Source organism: Neoarius graeffei, chromosome 5 (assembly GCF_027579695.1).
Source record: "Neoarius graeffei isolate fNeoGra1 chromosome 5, fNeoGra1.pri, whole genome shotgun sequence".
Taxonomy (NCBI): Eukaryota; Metazoa; Chordata; class Actinopteri; order Siluriformes; family Ariidae; genus Neoarius; species Neoarius graeffei.
In genome coordinates, this window is record NC_083573.1 from 17,075,927 (window position 1) to 17,102,210 (window position 26,284).

General features: G+C 44.0%; 1 protein-coding gene across 4 annotated transcripts in view; it reads left to right on the plus strand.

Annotated features, from left to right (window-relative positions):
• tbc1d31 (TBC1 domain family, member 31) overlaps positions 1-24,185 on the plus strand; it is a 78,116-nt gene extending 53,931 nt beyond the window's left edge. For all 4 annotated transcript variants that reach the window (XM_060921323.1, XM_060921325.1, XM_060921324.1 and 1 more), the window contains 7 exons: positions 2,662-2,797; positions 2,958-3,050; positions 6,342-6,482; positions 11,166-11,360; positions 15,410-15,563; positions 22,937-23,068; positions 23,270-24,185. In XM_060921323.1, coding sequence (XP_060777306.1) covers positions 2,662-2,797; positions 2,958-3,050; positions 6,342-6,482; positions 11,166-11,360; positions 15,410-15,563; positions 22,937-23,068; positions 23,270-23,427 — 1,009 coding nt within the window. In that variant the 3' untranslated portion in view covers positions 23,428-24,185. The remainder of the gene's footprint in view (positions 1-2,661; positions 2,798-2,957; positions 3,051-6,341; positions 6,483-11,165; positions 11,361-15,409; positions 15,564-22,936; positions 23,069-23,269) is intronic.
• The last annotated feature ends 2,099 nt before the right edge of the window (positions 24,186-26,284 follow it).

Below are 26,284 nucleotides of genomic sequence, written 5' to 3' on the forward strand. Positions count from 1 at the left end.
TACGTCAGCAGGCTCTCGATGGATGAGCGGTAGAAGGTCAGTAACAGGTTGGAGCTCAGGTTGTGCTTCCTGAGGACTCTCAGGAAATGTAGCTGCTGCTGAGCCTTCTTAATGACTGCTGTAATGTTCTCTGACCAGGAGATGTTGGCGGAGATGAGGACGCCGAGAAACTGGAAGGTGTGGACCCTCTCCACATACTCGTTGTTTATGTAAAGGGGGGCTAGGTCGGTGCTGCGCTTCCTGAAGTCAACGATAAGCTCTTTGGTTTTCTTGATGTTCAGAGCGAGGTTATTCTCTGAACACCAGGCTGCCAACTTCAGGACCTCCTCTCTGTAGGCTTCCTTGTCTCCCTTTGAGATGAGTCCGACCACTGTGGTGTCGTCAGCAAACTTGACGATAAGGTTGTTGTTGTGGGCCGAACTACAGTCGTGGGTGTAGAGGCAGTACAGGAGGGGCCTCAGCACACAGCCCTGTGGAGAGCTGGTGCTCAACGTGCGGGTGGAGGAGAAGTGGGGGCCCAGTCTCACAGTCTGGGGCCGGTTGGTAAGAAAGTCCTTTATCCAGGCACATGTGAGAGGGGGGAGGCTGAGAGTGTCCAGTTTTCTGATAAGGATGTCCGGGATTATTGTGTTGAAAGCTGAACTGTAATCCACAAAGAGTATGCGGACGTAGCTCTGCTGCTGCTCCAGGTGGTTCAGCGCAGAGTGGAGAGCTACGGTGATAGCATCCTCTGTGGATCTATTCGCGCGATATGCGAACTGGTAGGGGTCGAAGTCTGGGGGGAGGTGGTCCTTGATGTGCTGAAGAACTAGTCTCTTGAAGCACTTCATGATTACCAGGGTGAGGGCCACAGGACGGTAATCTTTCAGGCTGGTGACGGGAGACTTCTTCAGCACTGGGATTATTGTAGCTGATTTTAGGCAGGGCGGGATGACTGCCTGAGCCAGGGAGAGGTTAAAGATCCTGGTGAAGGTAGGGGCAAGCTGGTGGGCGCACGCTCTGAGCACCTTACCAGGTACACCATCTGGGCCGGCAGCTTTCTTGGGGTTCACTGTCAGGAGCACCCATCTGACATCATGCTCCTGTACAGTGAATGGAGTGGTGTAGGACTGCAAATCAGAAAAAGTTGGGATGGGATGGAAAATGCAAATAAAAAAAAAAAGAAAGCAGTGATTTTCTAAATTTATTTTGACTTGCATTTCATTGCAGACAGTACGAACCCAAGATATTTAATGTTTTATCTGGTCAACTACATTTCTTTTGTTCATATACGTTGGTTCTATGTTTCAGGCCTGCAACGCATTCCAAAAAAGTTGGAACGGGGCAATTTAGAGCTAATAATGAGGTAAAACAGTTAAATAATGATGTGATTTGCAATAGGTGACTAATCATGACTTGATACAAAATCAGTATCCAGGGAAGGCCTAGTCTTTGTGGAGCAAAGATGGGCCGAGGATCTCCAGTTTGTCAACAAATGCATGAGAAAATTATTGAAATGTTTTAAAAACAATGTTCCTTCAAGAAAGATATTAATGGATTTGGAGATTTCAACCTCTAAACTGAACACCCGTGATGTCCGATCCCTCAGACAGCACTGCATCAAGAACTGTCATTCATCTATAGCTGATATAACTGCATGAGCTTGAGATTACAATAGAGTTGCATCCACAATTGGCGGTTAAAACTTGCAAGGAAGCCTTATTTTAACTGTGTCCAGAAGCGCCGTCAACTTCTCTGGACTCGGAGACATCTGGGATGGACCATCATACAGTGGAAACATGTAATGTCAGATGAATCAACATTTCCAGGTCTTTTTTTTTTTATAAGAAATGGACACTGTGTGCTCCAGACCAAAGACAAAAAGGACCATCCAGACTGTTACAAGCAACAGGTCCAAAATCCAGGGTTTGTCATGGTATGTGGTTGTGTCAGTGCCCTTGGCAAAGGTAACTTGCATTTCTGTGATGGCAGCATTAATGCAGAAAAGTACACTGAGATTTTGGAGCGACATGCGCTGCCTTCAAGGCGACGTTTTTTCAAGGGACGCCCATGCATATTTCAACAAGACAACGTAAAAACCACATTCTGCACACATTACAAAGGCTTGGCTGTGGAAGAAGAGTGCGCCTGTCCCCTCTGTCTCCAATAGGGAATGTGTGGCAAGTTTTGAAATGAAAAGTAAGACGATGACCCTGTACTGATGCACACCTGAAGAATGGTACAAATAACACCGGAAAAGCTTTATGACTTGGTGTTTTCAGTTCCTACGTGTCTTTTAAATGTTGTGAGAAGGAATAGCAACATTATAAAGTGGTAAATGCTTTACTGTCCTAGCTTTTTTGAAATGTGTTGCAAGAATCAAAATTGAAATGAAATAAGTTTACTTTGAAACAAAAAAAAATCATGAGGTAAAACGTCAAATAATGTGCAGTTGTATTGTTTTGAGTGCAATACAGGTCAAAGATTATTTACAAATCATTGTTCTTGGTTTTAATTTCAATTTTAACATACCGTCCCAACTTTTTCTGATTTGGGGTTGTAGTGTGTGTATATATATATATATATATATATATATATATATATATATATATATATGTGTGTGTGTGTGTGTGTGTGTGTGTGTGCGTGCGTGCAAGCAAACTGACTTTGTGCCATGTGCAGGTTGGCAGCTATGAAACGAGAGTTAAAGGTGAAAGAGCTCGCATTGCTTGATGCTGCCAGGATGCGTTTCCTCAAACACCAACAGAATCAGCGCAAGATGGAGCTCAGTCGGCTGGACGATGAGATCCAGAGAAAGGTTCCCTACTTGTTTGTTTTACTTTTCTGTCTTCAGTGACATTATTAGGGATATGAATGCCTTTTTAGGTTTAAAAAAAAAAAAAGAAGAGACGGACATTTCATTATTCTTGCAGTACAAGCCTTATGGTGCTTGTGCTAAGTGTGCATGCTTTCTTCAGATGGCATTGCGAGAGCAGGAGACTGCTATGGCTGTGCAAGATATGGAAGTAAGACAGATGGAGCTGGATGCACAAAGAAGATTGTTTGAGCAGGTCAGTTCCTGTCATAACCAGAACATTGATGATAAACATTGAGCCAAAAAAAATCTTTTGATTATTATAATTATTATTATGTCAAATCTATTGCCAAAATCCTGAGCAGTCCAGTCCTGATGTCCTTGTGAAATTTACAGCTTATATGTAGCTAGATGGTATTTTAGAGCTATGCAAGTGCTTCTCTTTTCAAAATATCATAGTATCAACTCCATTTATTAATAACTCTAGCTCATTTTTTAATAAAATGAACAAAATATAAATCGCACAAGTGCTAGCTTGGGATTATAGAAATTCACGTTATTTTTTTCAAAAACATACATAGTTTACTTTGTTTTTTGTGAAAACTCTTTAAGGGTGTTAATTATGGTCTTGAGAGAAAATACTACTCTGCCCTGCCAAAAAACAAAAAAGGTTTCATACACTAATATTCCTTCGGATGCCTTTAGCTTTGATTACGGTGGGCAGTTGCCATGGCTTTGTTTCAACAACCTTATGCAAGATCACAGCATTTGTTTCCATGTAAAACTCCTCCAATTCCAGAAAAGCAAATAAAAATATTGTGTAAAACATTCATGAAAACAGAATGTGATGATTTTCAAGTCCTTTTTGGCCTATATTCCATTGAATACAACAGGAAGACAAGATATTTAATGTTCAAACTGATCAACTTTTTTTTTTTTTGTAAATATACGCTCATTCTGAATTTGATGCCTGCAACACATTGCATAAAAGTTAGGACAGGGCCATGTTTAGCATTGTGTTATATCACCTTTTCTTTGAACAACACTCAGTAAGCTTTTGGAAACTGAGGACACTAACTGTTGAACTTTTGAAAGTGAAATTCTTTCCCATTCTAACTTTATGTACGACTTCTGTTGCTCAACAGTCCAGAGTCTCCGTTGTTGCGTTTTGCACTTCACAATACGCCACACATTTTCAATAGAAGGCAGGCAGGCCAGTTTAGCACCTGCACTCTTTCTGCAAAGCCATACTGTTGTAACACATGCAGAATGTGTCTTGGCATTGTCTTGCTGGAATAAGCAGGGAAGTTCCTGAAAAAGACATTGTCTGGATGGTAGCATGTTGCTCCCCAACCTGTATGTCCTTTTTAGCATTAATGGTGCCTTCACAGATGTGCAGGTTACCCGTGCCATGGGCATTAACACTACCATACCATCACGGATGCTGGCATTTGAACTTTGTGCTGGTAACAGTTTGGATTTTCCTTTTCCTCTTGAGCCCGGAGGGCACAAAGTACATGATTTCAAAAAAACATTCAAAATGTGGACTTGTCAGACCACAACACACTTTTCCACTTTGCATCAGTCTATCTTAGATGAGCTCAGGCCCATAGAATTTGGTGGCATTTCTGGATGTTGTTGAGATATGGCTTTCGGTTTTGCATGGTACATGCAGCAATGAACTGTTTACTGACGAAGGTTTTCCGAAGTGTTCCCGAGCCCATGTAGTAATATCCTTTATACAATCATGTCAGTTTTTAATGCGGTGCAAACTGAAGGATTGAAGGTCACGGGCATTCAGTGTTAATTTTCTGCTTTGCCCCTTATGTGCAGAGATTTCTCTGGATTCTCTGAGCCTTTCAATTATGTTCATGATTGTCGATGATGAAATCCCTAAACACCTGCAATTGTACATTGAGAAACATTGTTCTCAAACTGTTGCACTATTTGCCCATGCAGTTTTCACAAAGTGGTGAGCCCCGCCCCATCCTTGCTTATGAACAACTGAGCCTTTTCAATAACCAGTTAACCTGTTTACCAGTAGAATGTTCTAAACAGGGGTTTTTGTTTTGTTTGTTTTAAAAGCATTCCACAACTTTCCCAGTCTTTTGTTGCCCATCCCACCTTTTTTGGAACGTGTTGCAAACATCAACTTCTGACTGTATATTTACAAAATCAATGACGTTTCAGTTTGAACATCATTAAATAGCTTGTCTTTGTTTTGTATTCAATTGAATATAGCCTGAAAAGGATTTGCCGATCATTGTATTCTGTTTTTATTTATGTTTTACGCAGCATCCCAACTATTTGAGATTGTAGACTTGCATTAATTTTTCAGAGATCTTGTCTTGATGACGGGAGAGTTGAACCACTCTGTAAAGTCTTCTTTAGCACATCCTAAAGACTTTCAATGGGGTTAAGGTCAGGTGGCCAATTCATGTGTGAAAATGAATTTTCATGCTTCCTGAACCACTCTTTCACAATTTAAGCCCTAATTTTATGTCATTAGGGAGGAAAAAAATCCGTTGATGGGATAACCTGGTCGTTTAGTACATTCAGTTCGTCAGCTAACTTCATTTTATTGCCCCATAATGTTGCTGAGCTTTGACCTGACCAACTGAAGCAACCCCAGATCATAACACTACCTCCAGAGGCTTGTACAGTGGCCACTATGCATGATAGGTGCATCGCTTCATGCACCACCCATCATATCCTGACGCACTCAGGAATAGGGTAAATCTGGACTTGTCAAACCACATGACCTTTCCCCCATGGCTGTAGAGTCCAATTTTTATGCTTCCGAGCAAATTGAAGCCTTTTCTCTTGATTAGTCTCACTAACAAGTAGTTTTCTTATGACAACACAGCTGTTTAGTCCCAATCCTTTGATTTCTCGTCACATTTTGTGTGTGTGGAAATGTTCTTACTTTCACTATTAAACAGCCGTGAGTTCTACATTACCTTATATTACACAGACGCTCTTATCCAGAGCGACGTACAACGTACCCAGAGCAGCCCAGGGAGTTGGAGGTTATGTGCATTGCTCAAGGCCACTTTAGCTATTCCTGCTAGTCCAGGGAATGAAACTGGCAACCTTTTGATCCCAAAGCTGCTTCTCTAACCAGGGCCATGGCTTCCCCTTTAAAAGGATTAAAAGAGAATTGTTGCCAGCTGAAACATATTAATCACTGCAGTAATTATTCACTCAAATCTCTTAAGGATTTGCTTATTTAAATCCCAAATAGCAACTTTTTTTGGCCAGACAGTGTATTAGAAAACTTTTTATGATGGTGTTTTTGTTAGAGAAATAGTATGTTCTCTTTTTAGAAAATGTAGATCATTTTATACAACGATTCTATTGAAGGGTTCCAGTAATTCTGGAGTTTACCTAATTGTCTCTTCTAAAGTTCTGGTGATTTCAGGACAATTCTTAATATAAAAACTTGAGATGTGTTTTTAATACTACTACTTAATCATAAATTTGTGTAGGTCTTCACTTTTCACTGTTTTAGTTTGATAAAGCAGTTTTGCTTTTCATATTTTCCCAGCAATTGGCTAAAGAACAAGAACGTGTGAGCAAAGAAGTGAAAACAGAAGTGGATGCCTGGCGAAGAAGAGCTGAGATGGAAGACTCTGCCTTTCATAACCTCCTTCAGACAGACGGTGATCTCGGCCAGGAAACCAGAAGGGTGCATACCAGTCTTCACTGATCAGAGAGAGTGTGATCAAAAGAGCTTGAAATTAGAGCGAGGCTTTTTCATTGAAAGAATTGTTAAATATGTTGTGCATTACATTACATGATATTTAGCAGACGTGCTTATCCAGAGGGATGTACAACAAGTGCAAAAATCAGATACACAAAGTGCTGAACTTCTAGACAAGAAAGTTCTAGTGCCAACTGAACAAGTGATGGTAATACCTAGTGTAATATGCTGTTGAAATACCAATACTCAAACAGCCAAGAAACAAACCAACCATATAAAGTACAACTAAATAGAGAACACAAAACAGCTAACCCCAGGCTAGACAGTATACAGCCTGGGTTGGTCTAGGCCAAAATGCAGTAACACAGTGGGCAGGGAAGCAGGTGAGAAGTGCAGCATGAACAGGTGGTGAGTCTTCAGTCTGCGCTTGAAGGTGGTCAGGGAGTCAGCAGTTCTGACCTTAATGGGAAGGTCATTCCACCAATGGGGAACCAGGACAGACAGCAGTCTTGAGTGGGCTGGGCAGGAGTGGAGAGGAGAAGGGACTAGGCGACCAGTAGTAGCAGAGTGTAAGGATCTGGCTGGAGTGTAGGGGTGTCTCAGACTCTGGAGGTATGCTGGCCCTAACCCTTTGAGAGTCTGGTAAGCTAGCACCAGTGTCTTAAATTTGATGCAAGCTGTGATAGGTAGCCAGTGCAGGTAGGCAAACAGAGGGGTGACATGGGAAACACGAGGGTGGTTGTAGGCCAGGCGAGCTGTAGCGTTCTGGATGAGCTGTGGGGGTCTGACGGCAGAAGCTGGAAGGCCAGCAAGGAGAGAGTTGCAGTAGTCCAAGTGGGAGAGGATCAGTGCTTGGACCAGAAGCTGAGTAGAGTAGATGGTAAGAAAAGGGCAGATCCTTGGGATGTTGTAGAGGAGGAATCTACACGTCCTGGTCATTGCAGCGATGTTCGCTGAGGAGGAGAGTTTGTTGTTGAACACGACCCCTAGGTTCTTTGCACTGGGTGAAGGAGACCTAGAGATGTCCCCCAGGGAGATGACAATGTCCGGGGTGGAGAGGATGGAGCAGGAATGTAGATTACCTCTTTCTTACTTGGGTTGAGCTTCAGGTGATGGTTGTCCCTCTGGATTTCACACAGGCAAGCAGAGATGCGAGCGGAGAGCTGTGTGTGAGAAGGAGGAAAAGAGAGAAACAGTTGGGTGTCATCAGCATAGCAGTGGTAGGATAGATCATGAGCAGAGATAATCAGGCCAAGAGACTGGGTGTAGAGGGAGAAGAGAAGCGGACCAAGGACTGAACCTTAAGGGACACCAGTGGTAAGTGGGCGTGGTGCTGATACAGTCCCAGACTAGGTAACCAGAGATGTAGGACTTTGAACCAGTCTAGGGCTGTCTTGCAGATCCCTAGAGCTAATAAGGATGATAGGAGCATGGGGTAATCAACAGTGTCAAATGCAGCAGAAAGCTTAAGGAGAATCAGGACCGAGTAGAGGAAAAGCAGCATGTGCTGCATGAAGCGTGCCTCACTGACTGAGAGGAGTGCAGTCTCGGTTGAGTGTCCGGCTCGGAAGCCGGACTGGTGAGAATCCAGGAGGTTGTTCTGAGAGAGAAAAGAGGAGAGTTGGTTAGCAACGGCACGTTCAAGCGTCTTTGACAGGAAGGGGAGAAGAGAAACAGGGCAGTAGTTCTGGATGACAGAGGGGTCTAAGGTGGTGTGTTGTTTTTGTTTGTTTGTTTTTTGTTTTTTAAGCAGAGGAGTGATGTGGGCCCGTTTGAAGCTGGAGGAAAAGTATCTGAAGGACAAGGAAGAGTTGACAAGGGAGGTGATAAATGGCAGGATATCAGGAGTGATGGTCTGGAGGAGAGATGAGGGGTTAGGGTCAAGGGCATAGATTGTCAGATGGTGAGAGAGCAGGATCTGGGAGACATTTTGAAGTGGAAAGAGGGGAAAAAGCAGAGAGCAAGGGGGAAGATACTAGGAGGGGGTGGGATGGGGAGGCAGGTGTGATGGAGTTGTGGATGGCTATGGTCTTTTCCTCAAAAAAGACCACAAAGTCCTCTGCACTGATGGAGGACTGAGGTGCGGCTGGTGGAGAGTTGAGGAGAGAAGAGAAAACAGCAAACAGTTGATGAGGGTTAGAGATGGAGGTGTGAATTTTGGAGTGATAAAACTTTATCTTGGCTGATTTGAGTGAGACTGTGAACTCCGCAAGGAGAGACTGGTAGCTGGACAGGTTGGCAGTGGCCCTGGATTTTCTCCACTTCCTCTCTGCTGCATGTAGACCGATTCTGTAGGAGCAAAGTGTTTCAGACATCCAGGGACTAGGAGGGGAAGATCTTGCTGGCCTGGAGACAAGAGGAGATAATGTGTCCAGTGATGATGAGAGAGAGGAGACCAGGGAGGATGCAGCAGATTCAGTGGGGAGACTGGCAAAGGATTCAAGCGGGGGGAGGGAAGAGAGAGGGAGTGGTGGTTATGACAGACTGTAACAGTGGGGGTAGGAGGGGGGATAATGGGTGGAGAGGAAGAGGGAGCAAGAATGAAATGAAGTGGTGGTCTGACAGATGGAGAGGGGTAACTGTGAGATCTGAGGCAAAGCAATCTGTGAGGAAGACCAGGTCGAGAAGGTTGCCAGCTTTATGGGTTGGAGGAGAGTGCAGAGGGAGAGATCAAAGGAGTAGAGTAGGGAAAGGAAGGCAGTGGAGTGGGAGGCTTCTAGGTGGAGGTTGAAGTCTCCCAGGAGCATCAGTGGGGTGCTGGCTTCTGGGAAGGAGCTGAGTAGGATGTCCAGTTCATCAAAGAAACATCCCACAGGGCCAGGAGGGCGATAAACAACAATGACAAAAAGGTTAATAGGAGAAGAGACTGAACCAGAATAAAATTCAAAGAAGGAGATGGAAATGTGGAAGAGGTGAGAACTTCCATGACTGAGACGTCAACAAATCAGTGCCACCACCACGACAACCAGACAGGCAAGGGGTGTGAGAGAAGGAGGTGGAGAAGGCTGCAGGTGCTATGCTGTTCTCAGGTAAAATCCAGGTCTCTGTCAGTGCAAGGATGTGGAAGGACAGAAGGGAGGCATAGGCAGAGATGAAATCAGTCTTCCTTGTAGCAGACTGGCAGTTCCATAGTCCAGCAGTGATCCAGAAGGTGTCAGTAGAGGTAGCTGAAGGGTAGATGAGATTGGAGAGACATCGTCCTCGAGGGGAGCCATAACAGTGGAAGCGCCTTGTGTGTGAGACCACAAACAGGAATAGTGTCGAGACACATAATGGGAGATGTAGGAGAAGGGGGGAGATTTTGGGAAGGAGCGTCACTCGAAACCACACTAAGGCTACATCCACACGACAACGGCAACGAGATGTTATTTAAAAAAATATCGCGTCCACATGGGCAACGATCAGTAAAATATCAGGTCCATATGGCAACGCAACGCTTGCTGAAAACGATGCAATACACATGCCACACCTCTAGGGGCGCTGTAAGACGGTCCCTTCGGAGACACCAGAACAATAGAAGAAGTAAGGACGCATGCGCATAAACTATTATGCGCGAGACTTCATATTAGCCACAAAGTCAGAAAAATCTGTTTGTAAAATTACATTATAATGACCAAATACAATGAAAAGTATTTTTCCAGTCTCACCTGTGAAAGGTAATCCCATGTGATCTCGTTTGGACAGCAAACCTGTTGGTACAGTTAAACGCAGCACATGAATGAGGCATCTTTATTCTCTGCTTTGATCCATCCAATATGGCGGCGAGGATGACGTATGATTCTACGCGGAAGGCAGCGTCTTTAATGTTCCGGAATAAATTGAATGCTACACGTTGATGGATTAATTTGTTCTTCTACGCCCTTTTTGAGGAATGTATTGTAGGACTTAAACCAACATCTGAAGAGGTGAGGTCGCTCCTTTTTTTCCCTATTTTTGCTGGCGGGATTGACTCTGCCCTAGGGGCTATTCTCGCTCTCTCTCTCTCTCTCTCTCTCTCTCTCTCTCTCTCTCTCTCTCTCGCTCTCTTTTTGCACCATTACACAATAAATATTCACAGTGAAAATATTTTATAAGCGCGTTTCATGAACCAAGTTATAGGATTTGTTGACAACTCGCATCGAGATCGTTACACTTCTACCCAGCGTGAAGCACATGTGCTTGTGACGTCATCGTAAACAAATCCGTTCTACTCATCCAGACGACTTCGCAACGGCAACGTTGCCAGATCTTTCCACTCTGGGACCCGTTCTCAAAAGATTGCGTTTTGGGGCACCCAAAACGCCGGTGCCGTGTGGACGCCAGGCCTAAACGATAAACAATTGTATCGGATTCACCTGAATCCATTGCCGTGTGGACAGGGCCTAAAAGCCCAGCTAATTAGCAAATGAAAAACGGCTGATTGCTTGCGCAATCGAAACTGATGGGTGAATCCTGTCTAGTAGCAAAGCTGATGTAAACACAAGGAGTAGCACATGCCTAACAAGCAGCAGATAAGCAGAGTATTCAACAGGTACAAGCAGCAGAAAAACACAGAAAACTTGGCCTCCTCTAGAAGTAATCCGAAGCTCCAGTAGCCAACGACGAATGTACTCAACATGCTTTTATACTTGCATTTTGAGTAGCTACTGGAGTATTACAATATGAAGACAGTCCTCTCTTGTACTGTAGGTGCTGGAGGAGTCTCTAGCAGAAGTGGGACAACTGGATGTGGATGCTGAATGGCAGACAGAAGTGATCGGGCGATTAAAGATGGCAGAGGAAGAGCAGGAGAAGCAGAGACAGCAGCTGGCCAAACTGAGCCGTGAAACCCATGCCAAGGAAGAGCAGCTTGTTCAGATGATGATGGAAGTGGAGGGCAAGCATGTAAGGCAATTACTTTAGGCATGTTTGTAGGTTTGTTGCCTCTGTAGAATTATGGTGTATAATGAGGGAGATTATAGTGTAAAAGGCTAGTAAATGGTAATTCTCAGAAGGAAAAGTATATTTTTTTATATTTGATGTTTCAAAAACCAAAAAAAATGTATTTGAATACTTCATCTTAAAAGATAATTCAGCATAATTTACTTGTCATGAAGTTTAAAAAGGGTCATGTATATTTAGTATTTTAAAGACATTGAAAGACAATTACTGTACTTATAGGAATCATCATCATGATGTGTCTGTTATCCAAACTACCAATGAAACCACATCTATTGTTCTATGTGTCTTATTATGTATTTTCTTTTCACCTCATCACCAACAGGTATATCCCCCAGCTAGGATTACAAATTAGCTTGTGAAAGTTGATCTAACTAGGATTCAATAGAAGTGCTGCAGGAGACTGTACAAATAAAGTAAAATACAGTAGGCTACAGGATCTGTCTGGCAAAGGTCGGTGTTTCTAATTTTTACTCGTAGTAGGGTACAATTGCTGGGTTGCATCTGACGTCATATCCACCTCATTAAGCTACAGTACAGCTCGCGATGCATTGCGATGGGTTATCAATGAAAATGAGGCATTTTGATGGCGATATACACATGAGCTAAAAGTTGTGGTCACTCAGTAGGTGGACACTTGACTGTCATGCCTTTGCGTGCTTGAGTGTGGTGCAACTCGAGTGGCCACGCACGGGACCCAGTCATTATAGGAAACGCCTAACGCTGATTTGTGTGCAATCAGCCGTGCAGATACGGAAGCTGTTTTCACAGAGGCTTTGCAAAGCATTATTATCACGGTCGTGTTTGTTTATAGCCATGTTTATGGCACTATTTTATGATTCTGCTTTTGTAAAAAACACTTGGAAGATGCTCTGGACACTTAAGCATTTATGGCTGAGGACTACAGTTGACTCGCTAACTTCAAGACTGCAGTTGTCATGAACAGTTTTGCACTCAAGTTTCCATCACTGAACAGTTTATAACTTCAACAAAACAGACTTCGTGTTAAAAATATAATGAATTTCCTGGTTTCACAGTTATACTTTGTGACTATATAGGACACAGTTATAGAAGCAAGTTATTTCTACGTAATCATCTGTCATCACCCAAATGAGGATGGGTTCCCTTTTGAGTCTGGTTCCTCTCAAGGTTTCTTCCTTGTGTCATCTGAGGGAGATTTTCCATGCCACCATAGCCTCAGGCTTGCTAATTGGGGATAAATTAGGGATAAAATTAGCTCATGTTTGAAGTCTTTAATTCTCTGTAAAGCTGCATTGCGACAATGTCTATTGTTAAAAGCGCTATCAAAAGAAACTTGAAAAATATCACGCCTGCTAATAAACACTCTTCCTGCACTTAGATCCGTCTACCACCGTCTATCTTGTAGTGTCCTGATCCCCAGATCTTTAACTCAGCCATATATAAAAAGTTGTACGCCTCCATGCTCTTCCAGGTTTTCATCTGTGTCCCCGTGTAGAATGATGTCTGCAGCACCAGGTAGTTTGAGAATGGGCCCCGACTCGTTACAAGTATGAATAGCTGGGTCTCAAAGCAGAAAAGGTTGAGAACCCCTGGTATAAGTGACAGCGGCTGGCTACAGACAAGAAAATATTAATATGAATCAAATACATCACATCAGTTGTCATAAACTGTGCACTGTCTTGCAAAAGTATTCATCCCCCTTGGTGTTTGTCCTGTTTTGTTGCATTACAAGCTGGAATTGAAATGGATTTTTGGGGGGTTAACACCATTTGATTTACCCCCCCCCCCCCCCCCCCCCCCCCCCAAAAAAAAAAAGTGGATACTTTGTAGAGCCACTTTTTGCTACAATTACAGCTGCAAGTCTCTTGGGGTATGTCTCTATTAGCTTAGCACATCTAGCCACTGGGATTTTTGCCCATTCCTCAAGACAAAACTGCTCCAGCTCCAAGTTAGATGGGTTGCATTGGTGGACAGCAATCTTCAAGTTATGCCACAGATTCTCAATTGGATTGAGGTCGGGGCTTTGATTAGACCATTCCATGGTGGGCGGCCTTCTCTTGTCAGGTTTGTAGTGGTGCCATATTCTTTCCATTTTGCTATAATGGATTTAATGGTGCTCTGTGGGATATTCAAAGTTTGGGATATTTTTTGATAACCCAACCCTGATCTATACTTCTCCACAACTTTGTCTCTGACCTGTTTGGAGGCTCCTTGGTTTTCATGTTGCTTGCTTAGTAGTGTAGCAGAGTCAGGGTCCTTCCAGAACAGGTTGATTTATTCAGACATCATGTAACAGATCATGTGACACTTTGATTGCACACAGGTGGATCTCAGTCAACGAATTATGTGACTTATGAAGTGAATTGGTTGGACCAGCTCTTATTTAGGGGTTTCATACGAAAGGGGGTGAATACTTATGCACACTCCAAATTTGTTTTTTCATCTTAATTTTTGTTTGTGTCACAATAAAAAAAAAACATTGTGCACCTTTAAAGTGGTAGGCATGTTGTGTAAAACAAATGGTGCTAACCCTCCAAAAAGTCCATTTTAATTCCAGCTTATAATGCAACAAAACAGGTCAAACACCAAGGGGGATGAATACTTTTGCAAGGCACTGTATGTTCTGCTTTTAGTCATGTCAGTTACTCAGTTGACATTTTACCATGAAGTCTCTCTAGTCTTGTTAACCTTGTACAACTAAAATTAGACAAATGGAAGAAAGTTTCCAACACATACATAACCATACAGCCATAATATGAAAACCACTGATGGGTGACGCGAATAACGTTGATTATGTAATTACAATGGCACCTGTCAAGCGGTGGGATATATTAGATTGCAAGAGAACAGCCAGTTCTCAAAGTTCAAATTTAGTTAGAAGCAAATGGGCAAGCGTAAGGATCTGAGTGACTTTGAGGGCCAAATTGTGATGCCTAAACACCTGCGTTATACCATTTCTGGGCTTTTTGTACACGCCTTTGCAATGATTGCTAGGACGCTATAAGTTTTAGTATCAGGTGTAAACAAACCACAGCCGCTTGATTCTCAATCCTCCCTGCTTTTCTCTTCCAGGTAAATCATTCACAAAGATCCACAGAAATCCCTTTAAAGGCCCAGGTATTATGTGTGTTTTATATATGCATTAGTTTACAATATGGCAACCATGATCAAACAGTAAACAAAAACACATCTGAAGACTTAAGCATCTCCTGAGCTTCACAAAATGACAAAAAATGGTGAGAAGTCATTTGCAAACAAAATAAACCAGAGGAATTTACAAATCTTTCATGAAGTGATCACTGCAAACTCGAGTGTTCTTTGACTCCGCTCCCTTCCATTGCAGCAAAAGGTTCAAGAGCCACCTTTCCTGTCATCTTTTGCTAAAATCCTTTGCTCTTTCATCCTTTTTTTATCACTTCACAGGGAACCTGGAAGAAACTTTTATCAGTTTCATGGTTTGTTTGATTCGAGCAGCCCAAAACAATACAAGCGTAGGGCATTTTAATGACCAGCAAGGCGCCCCAGCAATTGGTACCGTTTTGTGAACAGCGAGCTTAGCTGGCCACCACCACATCTAACAAGGTGGATGTGATGTCGGATGCAACCTAGCAATTATACCCTACTAAAAAATTAGCTTTATCTTGGAAAAAAATTTGCGGCCCACAAGATGGCACAAGTGGGCCGCGGCCCAGTGGTTGAGAAACCCTGTACACCTTCAGAGGTCTTATGGAGTCCATGCCTCGACAGGTCAGAGCCCAATTATTAGGCAGGTGGTTTTACTGTTATGACAGAACCAAAATAGTTTTTATTGTTTTATTTTAAAATGGGTAATATTTCTACATTAAGTCAGGGATGGTATAAATTTTACGTATAGCCAATTTATTTTGAGGAATATTTATAATGTGCTAAATAAGCTGAGCTATGCTTGCTTGTTTGTAGCCTGGGCTTATTTTAAATACCTTAATTAATAGATTTGGCTTTTATGACCTTTTGGAACCATGATTTGTTTCTAGTGGAATGATGTAATGGCTAAGCAGGCCATGCTGCATGAGGAAAGGCAAGTGACAACTACTGCAGGTGGCCAGCAGAAGTCACTCTGCTCCCAGCATATAGATGAGATCATGCGGCACCAGGACACACTGAGGAGGAGTCAAGAAGAGTCCTTGAGTGAGTTGAATATAAACAATGCACCAAAAAAAAAAAAATCTCAAGGATTATAATGAAGATACAGCTGGTCGTAATCTAACACAAAAGCCTTCAGGGCAGAAGTGGCGCTGTCTTTCAATGGGTGCAAATTGAAATTATATAAGCTTCCAGTCCTGGTATAATTCAAACTAGCTGAAATTCAAAATATATATTGCGTGACATTTTTATCATTTTCTTTTTTTTGTTTGTTTGTTTGTTTTTTAATAATGGAATCACTCCTTATTAAAAGTAGACGGCCTTTCGATTTCATAAAATCGGTGAAATTTAGTTCCCTCTAAAATTTGGTCATTGTGATGTATGTTTATTTGTGCAATATCTTAAAAACACGCCATTCTGTGGCTGGGAAGTTATTTAATTTGAGGGGAATCCCTAGCAAATAATGTGCATGAAATTGCTCACTTCGCACAGTCAAGCAGACAGAGGAAGTCCGTCCCTGTGTCTGAAATCGCTCCCTACTCAGGATGCCATTTTGTAGTGCTGTCCAAATGTATAGTGAGCATTATTCCACCCTATATAGTGCACTCAAAGTATCCCACAATGCATCACGAAAAGTAGTGTACAACCGATGGTCACTAACCAAGCAATATATCCCATCATGCATTGCTGTTGCGCTGAAAGAAATCAAATCAAAAGCCTCAAATTTGTTTTAATAAAAGGCAGCAGCAAAGAAGAAAATATTCAGCCTTGATTTAAAAGAACTGAAAGATGCAGCAGACACAGTGTAGTTTGTATTTATTAATGTGGGAAATACGCTCAGTATAATTTGTATTTATTATTTTGAAAACCCACCAGCCAACTGATCCGGCACGTTTTAATTGTGCGACAGTAATGACATAAATACCAGTGCGACGTACTAGTGTCTGAAAGCGTTTTTTCATTTTATCAATTAGAGGTCTGTGCGGGACAGAATTTTCAGTCCCGTTCCCGCATTGTGCAGTCCCGCTCCCGGCCGCTCCCGCAAAGAATTATGATTTTCAGTCCCGCCCGCGCCTGCCATATTTTGTCCCGCTCCCGCCCGCAAATCCCGCATGATGCAGACGTTCGCGTTATTTCTCACGAAAGTTCTTGTCATTGGCTTGGGGAATTAAACATGCTGAGCTTAGCTGAGCTCTCCACTGACCGATCCTTCATTTATTGTAAGTTTATTGTTTAGACTCTGACATTCTGCTGACACATTCCAAGTTGAGCGCTGCATGCGCTCATGATTGACAGCTCTCGCTTTGATTGACAGCTCTCGCTTTGCGCACTCGCACTCCCACTTCCAAGTCTGTGGCGTTATGATTCCAACCGCGATTTCATTCTCCTCTCATATGAAGTGCTGCACAACCACAACCAGCTCCTCAGATTATACACTGTCTATTTCTAGCTTTAAATTGAACAATCTGTGCGATACACAGTTCTTTTTAATACTAGTTAACAGGGCCGGTTCTGGAGGGGTAGCAACGGTAGCATTTGCACCCGGGACTGGTGTGGAGAAGGGCCCCAAAAAATAAGATAAAATAAAAAATAAAGGGTTCTCTCTGTTCCTGAATAAGTGCATTACTGAGTGTCTCTGAGCAAAGGAGAGCCTGAACGTTGCAACCTCCCTATTGGCTGTTTATTGGTTGTTTGTAAAAATGTATCAATTGTTGCCCTTCCCACGGGAATCATCGCGGGCTCGAGAGACGAGACCTGACGAGTTAGTTCGTTGGTAGCAGAACAAAATGTCTGGACACAAATCGGGTTTTCAGAAAAGGAAAGAAAATAAACGCAGGGTCGAAAATACAAAAAAGGAGGCAGAAAATGCAAAATGAGTATATACTTCTTGGCTTAGTAGACGAACAGAAGAAATCGAGGACACAGGGATGGTTACTTTTTAAGGCAGCCCGCCGTGGCTGCGCAAGCTGTCAGTTGTCATTGAATGGTTACTTTAAGCAGCCCGCCGTGGCTTCGCAAGCTGTCAGTTGTGTCATTGAATGGTTACTTTTTAAGGCAGCCTGCCATGGCTGCAGGCTTTTTTATTATAGCCCATTTAGTTAAAATAGTTGATGTAAAATGTTTATAGTTATGTGATGGTTGTCCTGATTTAGACTGGTGTGTGTGGTTTTTTTTTTTTTTTTTTTGGGGGGGGGGGGGTTGCGCGATGTTGCACCCGGGTCCAGATTAGGGCAGAACCGGCCCTGCTAGTCAGTCGGTCGGGTTCAATGCCCGAACTGATGATCACATCATCAGTTTTTCTTTGGCTAATCAGACACAAGGTACGCCACCACTCTTGCCGGAGTGGTTGGGGGTTAGGTGCCTTGCTCAAGGGCACTTAAGTCAATCCTGCTAGTCTGGGGAATCGAACCAGCAACCTTTTGGTCCCAAAGCTGTTTCTCTAACCATTAGGCCATGACTTCCCCTGCTAGTTAATACTTTTTAATACTTTTTTAAATATTTTTTAATACTTAGGACTAATACTCTTGACTTTTTAACGGTAAATGTACCTCTTTGCACTGTGAACAGGTCTGACTTACTGCCGGCAATGCGAACCAGACTCCTGCTCCGTTCATACAGGGACCGGACAGCCCTTAGGAAAGAGCCCCGAACCCCATACTCCCGAAGCACCCCCCACAGAATACCACGGGGGACACGGTCGAATGCCTTCTCCAGATCCACAAAGCACATGTGGACTGGTTGGGCAAACTCCCATGAACCCTCGAGCACCCTATGAAGGGTATAGAGCTGGTCCAGTGTTCCGCGACCAGGACGAAAACCGCATTGTTCCTCCTGGATCCGAGGTTCGACTATTGGTCGAATTCTCCTCTCCAGTACCCTGGAGTAAACTTTCCCTGGGAGGCTGAGAAGTGTGATTCCCCTATAATTGGAGCACACTCTCCGGTCCCCTTTCTTAAAAAGAGGGACCACCACCCCAGTCTGCCACTCCAGAGGCACTGTCCCCGACCGCCACGCGATGTTGCAGAGGCATGTCAACCAAGACAGCCCCACAACATCCAGAGACTTGAGATACTCAGGGCGGATCTCATCCACCCCCGGTGCCTTGCCACCAAGGAGCTTGCAAACCACCTCAGTGACTTCGGCTTGGGTAATGGACGAGTCCACCTCTGAGTCATCAGCCTCAGTCTCCTGAGTGGAAGACATGACGGTGGGATTGAGGAGATCCTCAAAGTATTCCTTCCACCGCCCGACAATGTCCCCAGTCGAGGTCAACAGCTCCCCACCCGCACTGTAAACAGTGTTGGCAGAGTACTGCTTCCCCCTCCTGAGGCGCCGGACAGTTTGCCAGAATTTTTTCGAGGCCGACCGATAGTCCTTCTCCATGGCCTCTCCGAACTCCTCCCAGTTCCGAGATTTTGCCTCCGCAACTGCCCGAGCTGCAGCATGCCTGGCCTGCCGATACCCGTCAGCTGCCTCAGGAGTCCCGGAGGTCAACATGGCCCGATAGGACTCCTTCTTCAGCTTGACAGCATCCCTGACTTCTGGTGTCCACCACTGGGTTCGGGGATTGCCACCACGACAGGCACCGGAGACCTTGCGGCCACAGCTCCGAACAGCTGCGTCCACAATGGAGGTAGAGAACATGGTCCACTCAGACTCAATGTCCCCCGCCTCCCTCGGAAGCTGGGAAAAGCTCTCCCAGAGGTGGGAGTTAAAGACCTCCCCAACAGAGTGCTCGGCCAGACGTTCCCAGCAGACCCTCACCATACGTTTGGGCCTGCCAGGTCTGTCCAGCTTCCTCCTCCGCCAGCAGATCCAACTCACCACCAGGTGGTGATCAGTTGACAGCTCAGCCCCTCTCTTCACCCGAGTGTCCAAGACATAGGGCCGGAGATCAGATGAAACGACTACAGAGTCGATCATCGACCTCCGACCTAAGGTGTCCTGGTGCCACGTGCACTTATGGACACCCCTATGCTCGATCATGGTGTTCGTTATGGACAAACCGTGACTAGCACAGAAGTCCAATAACAAAACACCACTCGGGTTCAGATCGGGGAGGCCGTTCCTCCCAACCACGCCCCTCCAGGTGTCACTGTCGTCGCCCACGTGAGCACTGAAGTCCCCCAGTAGCACAATGGAGTCCCCAGTCTGAGCACCCCTCAGTACCTCTCCCAGGGACTCCAAGAAGGCCGGATACTCTATACTGCTATTTGGCCCGTAGGCACAAACAACAGCAAGAGCCCTCTCCCCAATCCGAAGGCGCAGAGAGGCGACCCTCTCGTTCACTGGGGTAAACTCCAACACATGGCGGCTGAGCTGGGGAGCTATAAGCAAGCCCACACCAGCCCGCCGCTGCTCACCATGGGCGACTCCAGAGAAGTGGAAAGTCCAGCCCCTCTCGAGGAGCTGGGTTCCAGAGCCCAAGCTGTGCGTGGAGGTGAGCCCGACTATCTCTAGCCGGTACCTCTCAACCTCCCGCACAAGCTCAGGCTCTTTCCCCCCCAGTGAAGTGACATTCCATGTCCCAACAGCCAGCCGCTGTGTCCGGGGATCAGGTCGTCGAGGCCCCTGCCTTCGACTGCCACCCAATCCACACTGCACCAATCCCCTACTGCTACCTCTGTGGGTGGTGAACCCACAGGAGGTCGGGCCCACGTCACCTCTTCAGGCTGAGCCCGACCGGGCCCCATGGGCAAAGGCCCGGCCACCAAGCGCTCGCATACGAGCCCCAACCCTGGGCCTGGCTCCAGAGTGGGGCCCTGGCTGCGTCATACCGGGCGACGTCACGGTCCTTGCTTTTTTTCTCCATAGGGGTTTTTGGTGAACTGCTCTTGGTCTGGCCTGTCACCTAGGACCTGTCTGCCTTGGGAAACCCTGACAGGGGCATAATGCCCCCGACAACATAGCTCCTAGGATCATTCAAGCACACAAACCCCTCCACCAGAATAAGGTGGCAGTTCCAGGAGGGGCACCACAGGAGTTCATCTCTGCTTTTTGCGGATGATGTTGTCCTGTTGGCTTCTTCAAACCAGGACCTTCAGCATGCACTGGGGCGGTTTGCAGTCGAGTGTGAAGCGGCTGGGATGAGAATCAGCACCTCCAAGTCCGAGGCCCTGGTTCTCGACCAGAAAAGGGTGGCTTGCCCTCTCCAGGTTGGTGGAGAAGTCCTGCCTCAAGTGGAGGAGTTTAAGTATCTCGGGGTCTTGTTCACGAGTGAGGGAAGGATGGAGCGTGAGATCGACAGGCGGATCGGTGCAGCCTCCGCAGTGATGCGGTCGCTTTACCGGTCCGTCCTGGTGAAGAAGGAGCTGAGCCAAAAGGCGAAGCTCTCAATTTACTGGTCGATCTACGTTTCGACTCTCACCTATGGTCATGAGCTTTGGGTAGTGACAGAAAGAACAAGATCGCGGATACAAGCAGCCGAAATGAGTTTCCTTCGCAGGGTGGCTGGGTGCTCCCTTAGAGATAGGGTGAGAAGCACAGTCACTCGGGAGGAGCTCGGAGTAGAGCCGCTGCTCCCCCACATCGAGAGGAATCAGCTGAGGTGGCTCAGGCATCTTTTTCAGATGCCTCCTGGACGCCTCCCTGGGGAGGTGTTCCAGGCATGTCCCCCGGGGAAGACCCCGGACACGCTGGAGGGACTATGTCGGCTGGCCTGGGAACGCCTCGGTGTTCTTCCCGAGGAGCTGGCCAAGGTGTCTGGGGAAAGGGAAGTTTGGGCTTCCATGCTTAGACTGCTGCCTCCGCGACCCGGTCCCGGATAAGCGGAAGAAGACGACACGAGATGTACCTCTTTTTAAAGCAGCACTTACTTCTGAAGCACTGTGAGCTTCACTAGAGGAGCTCTGCTCTTCTGCCATGATCGGAGATCTCAAACACGGAAGAGCGGAAAGGAATCGGAAATGTACGCGAGATTAGACCACATCCGCAAATTTAGGCATCTTAAAATGTTTTTATTAATGCCAAATAAAATATCCAGCACAAATTATATACGATAGACATAAATTAATAATTTATAAATTTTATTTTAAACACGTTTTTAGTTAACGGGACTGCAGCTTATCACCTCTCCCGCCCGCGCCCGCATTGTGCACTCCCCTCTCCCACCCACGCCCGCAATGAGCTTTCAAAATTTGTCCCGCGCCGCACTGCTTTGCGTCGGGTCCCACAGGACTCCCGCGGGAGTGCAGGGCTCTATTATCAATGAGCTCACTATATTGTCCTCTATATAGTAATTCCCTATACGGTGAGTAGGGAGTAGTGAACAAGTGAGTGATTTCAGACACAGGGCGTGCATGCATGCATGCACACGCTTACCTGAGTCGTCATCGTCGTCATCTTTTGGGTTTTATGGCAGCTGGCATCCAGTGTTGCATTACTGCCATCTACAGGTTTACCTCGACAGTTACATCATTCTGTCACTAAACAAACTGCTGTTCACACCGAGGTGCTCGCTGACCGCCGATATTTATTAGTTTGGTCCTGCCTTTCCTTTCCTTCACAATATAACGTCTTTTCTTCTCGCTCTCCGTTACTGTAGTTGGTCTTTCACGTTTCATTCACACACTCACATCCGCCATTGTTCTATCTTGTTTCAAATTTGTATCCCACAATGCCTTGTTCGAACAGAGAAAGCCTACCATGTCACGTCATGGTCCCGGTGAAGCAGGAAGAAAATGGCGGAGAATTTAGAGCCATGTGGCTCTAAATTCATTAATTGTTCTTGTTAGGGGAAAAAAAAGTAATAAAATCGAAAGTCTGTGATTCAAATTCAGTAGCTTTCGGTCCACTTAAAAAAAAAAAAAAAAAATTGGGTGTCAGAGAAAATTCATTTTATGACCTAAACGTGAAAAATCTGAATCTACTTTTAATACTTCACGGTCACCATTTCCATTTCCTCTACCTCTTTTTTTTTTCCTTCTTCTTCTCAGACTCCTAGATGTTTCTAATGTCAATTAAATTTATTTTAAAGTGATTAGTGAGTTCTTGGTCATTTTCACTTGCTGCAGTTACGTTGTTCTAAGTCTTCATTTTTTGACTCCAAAGCGGCGATAAGCTACATTTTGCTGTCTTTTTGATAACCAATATCTCTCCTGCCGCCCCCCCTTCTCCCCCCCTTTTTAAAAAAAATTTTCCTCCTCCCCCTTCCTCTCTTCCCCATATCTTATTCTTTTTATATTTGTATATGTATATGTAAATACTTAATTTATTTTAATTTATCTAGAAGTTTTCCTCTATTTCCTTTCTCTGTTTATCTGTAATGATGCTGCTGGAATCTTAATTTCCCTGAGGGAACCCTCCCAAAGGGCTCAATAAAGTTTTATCTAATCTAATCTAATCGATCTATTTGAAGGTGAATTTCCTGAGTAATGAACTCCTTATAGTTGGTCACAGTGACAAACTGTTTTCTGTAGATCTGCAGCGGGAAAGAAGGCTTCGCCCTCAATGTTCAACACGAGGACTTTTGCAAAAGCCAAATAGTCCACAGGCTGATACCGATACTGTCTGTCTGAACAACCAGTCTCCTTCAGATAACTCCACATGCTGTGAGTAAATCTCAAAAGCTTCCATGTGAAAGGTTTAAACACATGATACAATAGTTCCTAAACTGCACATTTAATATGAATGATGTAGAGTTTTGTATTGTGACAAAATGTGCCGTTTCTTTGAATCAGTTTGACAGAAACAGGAAACCTGAGCTTTTATCTAAAATAAAGCTCGTATGTAGTGATGTGTTTGCTGTGCAGTTTCTCTAGAACGTGGTCGAGGTAGGTTGGACCGTGAGGAGAGGGAGTTGCTGCAAGAAGTCCGAGAGCTCCGAAAGAAGCTGGCAGCTAGAGCTCAATCTGCAGACTACACTCTGTACTCTGCCAGTTCCCATCACTCCCAGGGACCAGGACAGTAGTACCAGGGTAGTGACTTGGGAGAAATACATGAAGTCAGGGAATTAATTTATCCAGTCACTGAAATAAACTCAGTGCTACACAGCATGCTTCACAACTGATAGTGGTCACCACTTCAAAAAGATTTACCTGAAACAGTGAAAGACTATCAAGTACCATCAATTTTAGTATGAAGTCATTGCATGGAACCTGTTTATTATTATAAATTATTTTTGTATACATTTGTCCATATGTTAGACAACCTTTAGATTTGTTTACGTGGTAAATAGTTAGTTTTTTTCCGAAAATCCACATCCTACAAAATGGCTATGGTGAGGAAACTGTACGATCTGGAAAAATGAGTGCATTTGCTAGCCCTTCTTACAAAAAAAATTGTACATTGTAGGATGCAAAGGCTTTTCTTTGCCTGCAAATATACTGTTTCAGTAATCACACTTCAACTGTGTTGCGTTTTTCAGGATTTTCAACTAAATTGAAGGGGTTTTTGTTTGTTTGTTTGTTTGTTTGTTTGTTTGTTTGTTTAATATAGAATGCTATAAAGTAAGGAGTTTTGACCTGTGATTATGTTGTTGCTATAGACCTGTTCTAGCACTAATCTATTTGGTGCTTAATTGTGGATTAAATGCTGCATGTCTGCTAATTTAACCCTGACCTCCTCACACTGTGTATAACGCATTCAGAATTGAGAATCGAGTGATGGACTTGATCTCATACCTCAAGAAGTAAAGGATTGTGTGGTATAATAAAGGGAAGACTTTTATTTGTGCATTTTCCACTAATTTACTGACTGTGGCGACAAATAATTACTGCATGTTGAATGTTGCTACAAACAGCATGCCATAGTTTAGTGTTTTCCCTGCTTCTGTAAACTTTTTTTTTTAAATGAACAGGCCAATTCATGTGCTGCCAATAAACAGAACCCTAATGTTCATCTTTATACTCAGTAACTGGTAATGGGAAAGCTTAAAATAACCCGTATACGTGAAAACATTTACTTTCACTTTTCTTTTAGAAATTTGATAGCATTAAATTTTATTAAATTATGACATCCTATGGTGTTACAGTGCCTTGAAAAAGTATTCATACCCCTTGAACTTTTTCACATTTTTCCACCTTACAACCACGAACTTAAAAGTTTTTTTTATTGAGATTTTATGTGATAGACCAACACAGAGTAGCACATAATTGTGAAGTGAAACGAAAATGATAAATGGTCTTCAAAATTTTAAACAAATAAAAATCTGAAAAATGTGGTGTGCATTAGTATTCAGCCCCCTGTCCTCTGATACCTCTAAATACAATCCAGTGCAATCAATTGCCTTCAGAAGTCATCTAATTAGTTAATAGAGTCCTACTGTGTGTAATTTACTCTCAGCATAAATACACTTGTTCTGTGAAGGCCTCAGTGGTTTGTTAGAGAACACTGAAGAACAAACAGCATCATGAAGACCAAAGAACTCACCAGAGAGGTCAGGGATAAAGTTCTGGAGAAGTTTAAAGCAGGGTTAGGTTATAAAAAAATGTCCCAAGCTCTGAACATCTCAAGAAGCACTGTTCAATCCATCATTCAAAAATGGAAAAAGTATGGCACAACTGCAAACCTACCAAGACATGGCCATCCACCTAAACTGACAGAGCGAGCAAGGAGAGCACTGGTCAGAGAAGCAGCCAAGAGGCCCATGATCACTCTGGAGGAGCTGCAGAAATCCACAGCTCAGGTGGGAGAATCTGTGCACAGGACAACTATAAGTCGTACACTCCACAAATCTGGCCTTTTTGGAAGAGTGGCAAGAAGAAAGCCATTGTTGAAAGACAGGCATAAGAAGCCATGTAGGGGACACAGCAAACATATGGAAGAAGGTGCTTTGGTCAGATGAGACCAAAGTTGAACTTTTTGGCCTAAATGCAAAGCGCTATGTGTGGCGGAAAACTAACACTGCTCATCGCCCTGCACACACCATCCCCACTGTGAAACATGGTGGTGGCAGCATCATGCTATGGGGATGCTTTTCTTCAGCAGGGACAGGGAAGCTGGTCAGAGTTGATGGGAAGATGGATGGAGCTAAATACAGGGCAATCCTGGAAGAAAACCTGTTGGAGGCTGCAAAAGACTTGAGACTGGGAAGGAGATTCACCTTCCAGCAAGACAATGACCCTAAACATACAGCCAGAGCTACAATGGAATGGTTTAGATCAAAGAATATTCATGTGTTAGAATGGCCCAGTCAAAGTCCAGACCTAAATCCCATTGAGCATCTGTGGCAAGACTTGAAAATTGCTGTTCACAGACGTTCTCCATCCAATCTGGCTGAGCTTGAGCTATTTTGCAAAGAAGAATGGGCAAAAATTTAAGTGTCTAGATGTGCAAAGCTGGTAGAGACATACCACAAAAGACTTGCAGCTGTAATTGCAGCAAAAGGTGGCTCTACAAAGTATTGATGCAGGGGGGCTGCATACTAATGCACACCACATTTTTCAGATTTTTATTTGTTTAAAATTTTGAAGTCCATTTATCATTTTCGTTTCACTTCACAATTATGTGCTACTCTGTGTTGGTCTATCACATAAAATCTCAATAAAAAACTTTTAAGTTCGTGGTTGTAAGGTGGGAAAATGTGAAAAAGTTCAAGGGGTATGAATACTTTTTCAAGGCACTGTATTGGAAGCAAATGTGCACTCGCTGGCCACTTTATTAAGAACACCCATACACCTGCTTGTTTTTATGCAGTTATGTAATCAGCCCATCCCTTGACAGCAGCACAGTGCATAAAATCATGCAGATACAAATCAAGAGCTTGAGTTAAACTTCAAACATCAGAATGGGAAAAATTGCAATCCAATTTAATTTTTGATTTATTA